Source organism: Haliotis cracherodii, unplaced genomic scaffold, assembly GCF_022045235.1.
Source record: "Haliotis cracherodii isolate W230 unplaced genomic scaffold, xgHalCrac1.p SCAF_1, whole genome shotgun sequence".
Lineage (NCBI taxonomy): Eukaryota > Metazoa > Mollusca > Gastropoda > Lepetellida > Haliotidae > Haliotis > Haliotis cracherodii.
In genome coordinates this window covers 874,320-881,896 of record NW_027266264.1, presented here as the reverse complement: position 1 = coordinate 881,896, position 7,577 = coordinate 874,320, and the positions used below count along the sequence as shown (strand labels likewise).

At 40.1% G+C, this 7,577-nt stretch overlaps 1 protein-coding gene across 3 annotated transcripts in view; it reads left to right on the top strand.

Annotated features, from left to right (window-relative positions):
- Positions 1 to 125: 125 nt before the first annotated feature.
- Positions 126 to 7,577, top strand: part of LOC139471136 (double-stranded RNA-binding protein Staufen homolog) — a 36,911-nt gene continuing 29,459 nt past the window's right edge. For all 3 annotated transcript variants that reach the window (XM_071253407.1, XM_071253398.1, XM_071253415.1), the window contains exons 1-5: positions 126 to 280; positions 2,376 to 2,487; positions 3,020 to 3,231; positions 3,483 to 3,659; positions 4,521 to 4,737. In XM_071253407.1, coding sequence (XP_071109508.1) covers positions 2,397 to 2,487; positions 3,020 to 3,231; positions 3,483 to 3,659; positions 4,521 to 4,737 — 697 coding nt within the window. In that variant the 5' untranslated portion in view covers positions 126 to 280; positions 2,376 to 2,396. The remainder of the gene's footprint in view (positions 281 to 2,375; positions 2,488 to 3,019; positions 3,232 to 3,482; positions 3,660 to 4,520; positions 4,738 to 7,577) is intronic.

Genomic DNA, 7,577 nt, shown 5'->3' with positions numbered 1-7,577 from the left:
CTGAGCAAACACAGAGCCACGTTTAAATAAAGCAGAATGGTACAAATTTATGGTTTTAAATATATATTAAACATAAGACACAAAATTACCGGCGTCATTTCCCCGGTCATGCGCCGTTAGGACCACTTGGGTGCAGACCAACATGGCCGCATGTTAGTCTGGCATTTTCTTTACTGTTTGCCAACGTTTTAATGCTCTTTTTGTCTGGGATATTGTGCTAAACTATTCAAAATTCAAACATAATTAACATAGTTGTTCTTTCAGAAACGTAAACGTCAAGGTAATGTTTATACTTTGTTTTTGCATTCAATTTAAAGATACGTTTGTCAACAATGCATGATCACGCATTTGCTTATCAATATAAGTTGATAAATCCAGTGCAAGATGCATAAAGTGCAAAGACTGGTGCATATGTCACGATTTTGTGAATATGCACATTTTTACGACATGCATCTCATGCCAATGCACTGACACTTTTGTGACCATGTATGCATGTGCACTGAAATTGTCAATGAAGTGGGAAGCAGCAATTTGGTTCTGTTGGTATCATGGGTATTGTACACCGAACTGTTCTACCATTGTCTATAGTTCACTTTCACAGGTCCATTTCAAAACGTCCTTCCCTAATTTGAGAACTGTTGATGTTACGACCACCATATTCATGTTGATATACTGAAGGTGTTGTAGAATCCAGATAGCTTTGTATTGTAGAACATGACCCTGACCTTCAAATTCACTTTAGCTTCTAGATATGTTTACAAGAGATGATGACAGTAAATAGATCTGTCTCAATAACAATAACCAAATAACAATGCAGATGGGATATTTTGGTTTAAAAACGTTTGATTGATGGTTGTGATTTACGATCATTCACTGACATGACCTAATCCGGTGAAAAAGAAGGCCTTTATGTCTGAGAAATAATGTTATCTTTTGTTATAACTTGCAAGTACACAATGTGACATGCCCTGATACATACTGGCTAGCGACCAGTTTTCGCAGAGGACCAGTTATTGTCAAATCCTCGTCACAGGATTGTCTGGTCCAGACTTGAATATTTACAGACCGCCGTCATATAGCTGGAATATTGCTGAGTGCGACATTAAACAACAAACCAACCAACTACCTTTTGTTGAAAAAAACAAAACAACATAAGACATTTATACAACATATATCCCCATGTTAAGGGTTTTCGGACGCTTAAGATACATTCACAGTTTTCTCCCTCAACAACTGTAAAACACCTCATTCACTTATGAAGGACAACTTTATCCTAAAAACAAGCCATCATTTGAGTATTTACAATTTCTGTGTGACGCCACACCCCTTGTTATAGTGCAAGTATTTGTGATAGAAAACATATGATTTCCGAAAAACTTGTGATTTGATGATGATAGTATTGTCATGAATAATGATAAAGGCATATATGATACTGAAAGCTCTGATCAAAAACAGGACAATATGTGTACTATACATTCTCTCGATTGACACAAAACTTTGAGAGCATTTCATTGGTCATTAAGATCAATAACGAAAGTAGGAATAATCTTTACTATTTACTTTTCAATTGTGAAATTACGACATGTGACCCCTTGCTCAGCATTTCTATTGGTCAAAAGTCTGACAACTTAAACGAACCTTCACTTAAACTGAAATTTTATTGGTCTATAATCGGTGACCGACAGCCATCTAAAACGCTTCATGTGATTGCATCTAGTTTACTTTTTTCTCATTTTCATTAGAAGGGAAATGTTTATAAAAATGAAAAACACTGACTCTTGTGAGGAAATATTAAAAAATACACCATATGATAACCTTGCTCAAATACAACTTTTGAAAACTCACGCCGAATGTGTCATTGACTAGTTCATGCATAAACAAAAATCCAACAATACGATTTTGCACATTCATTTCTGTCATTGCCTACAATCTGTCTGTCATTTCTTTCCCCAAATTACAATTCCAAAAACTATTTTAGCTATTTTTCCAAAAATGCTTGACCCTGTCTATATCACAAAATCCATAGACAGTGTAAGAATAAGCATGTGTCAGTTTGCAGAAGACAAATTGATCGTAGCATATCTGATTAATTGTAATAAATATATAAAAATGGAGTGCGATACAGTAGAAAATAGAAAATGTAATTTGTAAAACTGGTACTTCTATTTCCACTGTTTTTATTCCCTATCATCACGTTATAATAGAAATCTAAGGAAACTTTTTCCATGGACCGAAATACTGGTTGGTGAAGTTATCCATAATATTCCTTGTCATATGGCCAGCATATACTGCATTGCCATGTCATCCCACCATCAGTTGTGATGATGCCCCCACTTGTTGCCCAAGCTCACTGACAGATCTGTGATTTGTTTCAGTAACAGTAGAACCAAGTCTTAATGTCCCAGATGCTGAAAGCTACAAACACTAGTATGAATCCTGCTGCTGCTGCTGCTGCTACTGTCCATGCGATCCCCCTTCAACAAACAGGTAGGTGCCACTTAGAATCATTCATTGCTAGGGATTATCTTTCTGTTCTCAGGCGACAATACTTGGTCCCAGCTGTAGTCAAACTTGCCTGCCTTGGCACATTCTTGGCCATGAGTCCATAGTCTGCCAAACCGAGTCTTCATGACCGCTAATGTCGCTAGGCATCATTTCCAGTATAATTTAGTGTTTATGATGTATGGACTACATTGTATGAGCTGAGTGTACAAGTCGTGTATGGTAAACCAAACAAAATGTTGCTTTACTTGATGAAAAAGTAAGAGTAAGGCGAGGTGCTCTTGGTCACCACCACGACCACTATGTGCTGACCTTGCACGCAGTGCTTCTCGTATATATATATACTTGTAAATAGCTGTATAAAACAAGCTTGTATATATACTGCAAGGTACCGACTTGATGTTGTCATTTCCTACCGTACACTGAGCCTTGCATATAGGAATGTGCACATATGTCTGTAACCCAACATTGTTATTACAGCAGGAATGTATGTGTAGATGTGCCTGCTTGTTTTCAGGTCCTGCCCCTAAAGGCCCCTACATTCAACAACGTCGCCCTGAAATGACCCCTCATGGAGGCCCCACCACCTCCTTTGCCTCCAACCAGACCCTCATGTCTGGGTACTCCCAGCAACAGATGGCGTCGCCCCCGATTCCACCAAACCCCCTTGCTAATGTGCCTCTCAGTAACCAGAATGGCACTTTGCGAGTAGGACAGAGTGGTGTGGGGGTGAGTGGCTTCCTCTAGAATATTTCTATATTTATGTTGTATAACAGTGTTATCACATGTGTGCAGGTGTTATCCTGTAAGTGTTCTCCATTTAAGGTTTGTTATTACAGTCTTATAACATGAGTTACATGGGGTCCTGTAAATATTCTCCAGTAATGGTTTCTTATGACAGTGTTATCAGATGTGTGTAGGTTTAGTCCTGTAAATATTCTCCAGTAAAGACTTGTATAACAGTGATATCATGTATGCAGGGTGGTGTGACGCTGGTGGACCCCCAGAGTGGCCCCGCCCCCCAGATGGAGCCCCTGACCCTGGAGGAACCCCAGTCTCTCGCCCCGTCGCAGCAGCAGGAAGGACAGTCCGCCTTGGCAAACACAAAAGAGAAAACCCCCATGTGTCTTATTAATGAGCTTGCCAGATATAATAAGGTAAATGACCCAGATAATCTCGTCTTCCCAAGGCAAGAGAGTTAACTAACTTAAAAAGTCCAGCTGCCACCCTTGCCGAACTAGGCTTGAATTCCTGTGCGTTATGTCCTTTCTATGCCTCTCCTATGGACCAACCAGATTCCACCTCTAGTATCACTTGCATTTGCTTCAAACCAAATGGCTGCGCCCAGTCAAGACCTGATCGATAATTAAGATCTATGTTGTGATAAATCGGGTCTTACATCACAAAGTGCATCAAATCACATGAACACCTTGATTAAAAACATGAACAGATTTGGAAAATATCTGGTGACGAGTTGGCGGTGCACATGCTTTGCCCAATCCTGCAGTCGACCGAAATCTGCATGACAGTTTACGAACCAGATTTCGATTTCAATGAGCAATTTTGATTGGACTATGCATATCAGCCAAAATATAACTCCATAATACCAGCCTAGTTCGGCAAAGAAATATAACTCCATAATACCAGCCTAGTTCAGCAAGGGTGGAAACTGGACTTTTATGGTCAGTTAATCCCTGTGCCTTGGGAAGATGGATATATTTTTTACTTATCTTGCATTACTCCTTAATGCATTCACTGCTTACCTTACAACAAAGGTGCCTGCAGGTGTGCAGATGACTAGCCATCACAGTTGGTTCATTTATGTTACAAGTTCAAGTTGCAGGTTAAAGCTTTCATTGGTTTCAGTGTGTGTAGTTCTTAGAAGTGTAATTCATTGGTCTAAATATTCACATATGCAATCAAAGGATAAAGATTTGAAAAGAATCTCAGTGTTTTCTACTTGTAGGATTGGGGAAGCAGTGTATCTGCCGGTAACAGTGTCCTCATTATGTCTCCAGATCTTGCACCAGTACACGCTCGTCGATGAGCAAGGACCAGCTCACAAGAAGACTTTCTTTGTGAAACTCAAGTTGGGGGAGGAGGAGTACTCGGCATCCGGTCCGAGCATCAAGAAGGCGCAACACTCCGCAGCCGCCATTGCCCTGGAGAAGACAAGCTTCACCCACCCTCCGCCCAAACCCAACCGGACTCCGAACATGGGAAGTATGACAGAAAGTAAGCATCTTCATCTACCACGGTCAACTTGTCGGGGGGTTTAAAGAGAGGCCTGGCCAGTTTCACTCCCACAATGTTTGGTATGAAAGAGGGGGCAACAGTGGCCCAGGCGTCTAAGGCACCACGATTCACTGTGTAGAGTTACGTCCCTTGGACACACAAGGAACCTATGATTGTGGGTTCGAATTCCAGTTTGCCCTGATTATTACTAGAAGACCAACCTGTAGGTCCCGTGACCAAATCATGGAAACAAAGGTTTGAAAGTGTTTTTGAGTTTCCTGATGTATACTGAACAATTTTGACTTGCGCTGCCCGGTTGATTTGATGCCCGGGCATTTTGGGGAAGGGTCAACAAAGGTCACACAGGGGTCAAAATTCAAAATTGTGTCGATATGCATATCAAACTACTCATCCAGTCATAAGAAACCTAGAAATATATAGTTTGTTATACTTCTGACCTTAAATTGGGTAGCTATGGCCAAAAACGTTGAAAGGTCAACGCACTTTTGGCAGTCGGTGAAATTCACAAACACAGTTAACATTATCCGATAATCATGATTTCAGTGTCTAATAATATGTTTTCTGACATGACAAATTCAACCAGGGAACTTTTAAAAGTTAAAGGGTTACCTTGGCCTTGAAAATCGAAAATGGTTGGCTGCATGAAGAATTGTAATGCTTCAGCAAAGTCACAGGATCCTTGGCCAATAACGCAGCATATTTCAGAATCCATTGTCCAGTAATGCTTTTCTAACCTTACTTTAGTGCACAGTTCATCATCCTACTCGGTGTCATACCGATCAGATGCAGAGTCGGACTCACTGTCACAATCACTTGAATCTAGAATCTGTGTCCGATTCTACAGAGCAGTTTGCTCTGGCATCACTCAGATGTTGAGGCAGTGCTGGCTGTGAATACCGTATTGGCAAGTAAGCATTTCTGGACAATGGATTCTGAAATATGCTGCTTTATTGGCCAAGGATCCTGTTTCCAATGACTTTGCTGAAGCATGGCAACCATTTTCGATTTTCAAGGTCAAGGTAACCCTTTTTACTTTTAAAAGTTGCTTGGTTGAATTTGTCATGTCAGAAAATATATTATTAGACACAAAAATCATGACTATCGGACAATGTTAACTGTGTTTGTGAATTTCACCGACTGCCAAAAGTGCGTTGACCTTTCAACGTTTTTGGCCATAGCTCCCCCATTTAAGGTCAGAAGTATAACAAACTATATATTTCTAGGTTCCTTATGACTAGACGAGTAGTTTGATATGCATATCTACACAATTTTGAATTTTGACCTTTGTTGACCCTTCCCCAAAATGCCCGGGATTTTCAACCGGGCAGCCCAAGTCAAAATTGTTCAGTATACATCAGGAAACTCAAAAACACTTTCAAACCTTTGTTTCCATGATTTGGTCACGGGACCTACAGGTTGGTCCTTGACTATATGTTTCTAGGTTTGTCAGCACCATATTCGTGCTTGTGGGTTTCACCGAAGTGTTAAACGTCTGAGACCTGCATCACTTCAGGCTTTACTCCCATATTAAGCTGACAAACTGTGATATAACTGGAATACTGTTAAAAGCGGCGCTAAACCCTACTCACTCACTCACTCACTCACCCGCTCACTCACTGGTATAAATGAGGAGCTGCACTTAACAGTAAGTCAGGAAACTTTAGCATTATTTTGTTTGTTTGTTGTTTAATGTCGCCCTCAGCAATAGAGGTGGGACGATTAATCGATCTCCAATCTTTCTTAATTTCCGATTCTTGAATCGATTCAAAATCCTTACATAGCGATTCGGTAAAATGATTCATGCTTATCAAGTTTAACATTCTTATAATATTTCAAAGTTAATGATGTTAGTATTTTACCGTTTACATGTTCCATTTCAATTTATCATTTTTGATTGATAGATTAAAACATAATTTACTATTTCCCGGAATGTTATTGAAAATAGAATTCTCGAACACACACTTCCACAAAGGGTCCACATAGAACATGTCAAAGAGCAAAATTAAGACTGTTCAAGCAAATTTTCAAATATAGTACACAAAGAAATAAATCAAATCAACCAAAATATATCTTAAAGTTGTCAAACTTACCGCTAAGCTATTATTTCCATCTTTTCGTGCGATCGCGTGTAATGTAAATCAAATGACATTCTCGGCTCGGACACGATGTTTAATGCCAAAATATATGCATGAACAATCTTTGTCACAGTTCGTAACCTAGACCGATACATCCACGAAGCTCCATATTTTTAATATAGATCGCGATTTTCTGCTTAAAACGTTCAGAATAGCATGATTTAACAAAAATGTCAAAATCTGAAATTTGCTGTATAGCAGTAATTTGATTGGCCGCCTTAGGTCGAACCTTGTAGCATTGTAAGTGAATCGGCCCACCTCTACTCAGCAATATTCCAGGGAGGTCAGGTAACCTAGTGGTTAAAGCGTTCGCTCGTCACACAGAAGACCCGGGTTCGATTCCTGACATGGGTACAATGTGTGAAGCCCATTTCTGGTGTCCCCCCGCCGTGATATTGCTGGAATATTGCTGAAAGCGGTGTAAAACCATAGTCACTCACTCACTCACTCACACTCTCACTCACTCACTCACTCACTCACTCACTCACTCACTCACTCACTCACTCACTCACTCACTCACTCACTCACTCACTCACTCACACTCACTCAGCAATATTCCAGTTATATGACGGGGTAGGTAAATAATTGAGTCTTGACTGATGTCTTGAGCATCTATCCACGCAATTGGGAGACAATGATTGTCATCAACCAAGTCAATGATTGTCGGACACATGATCATGTGTC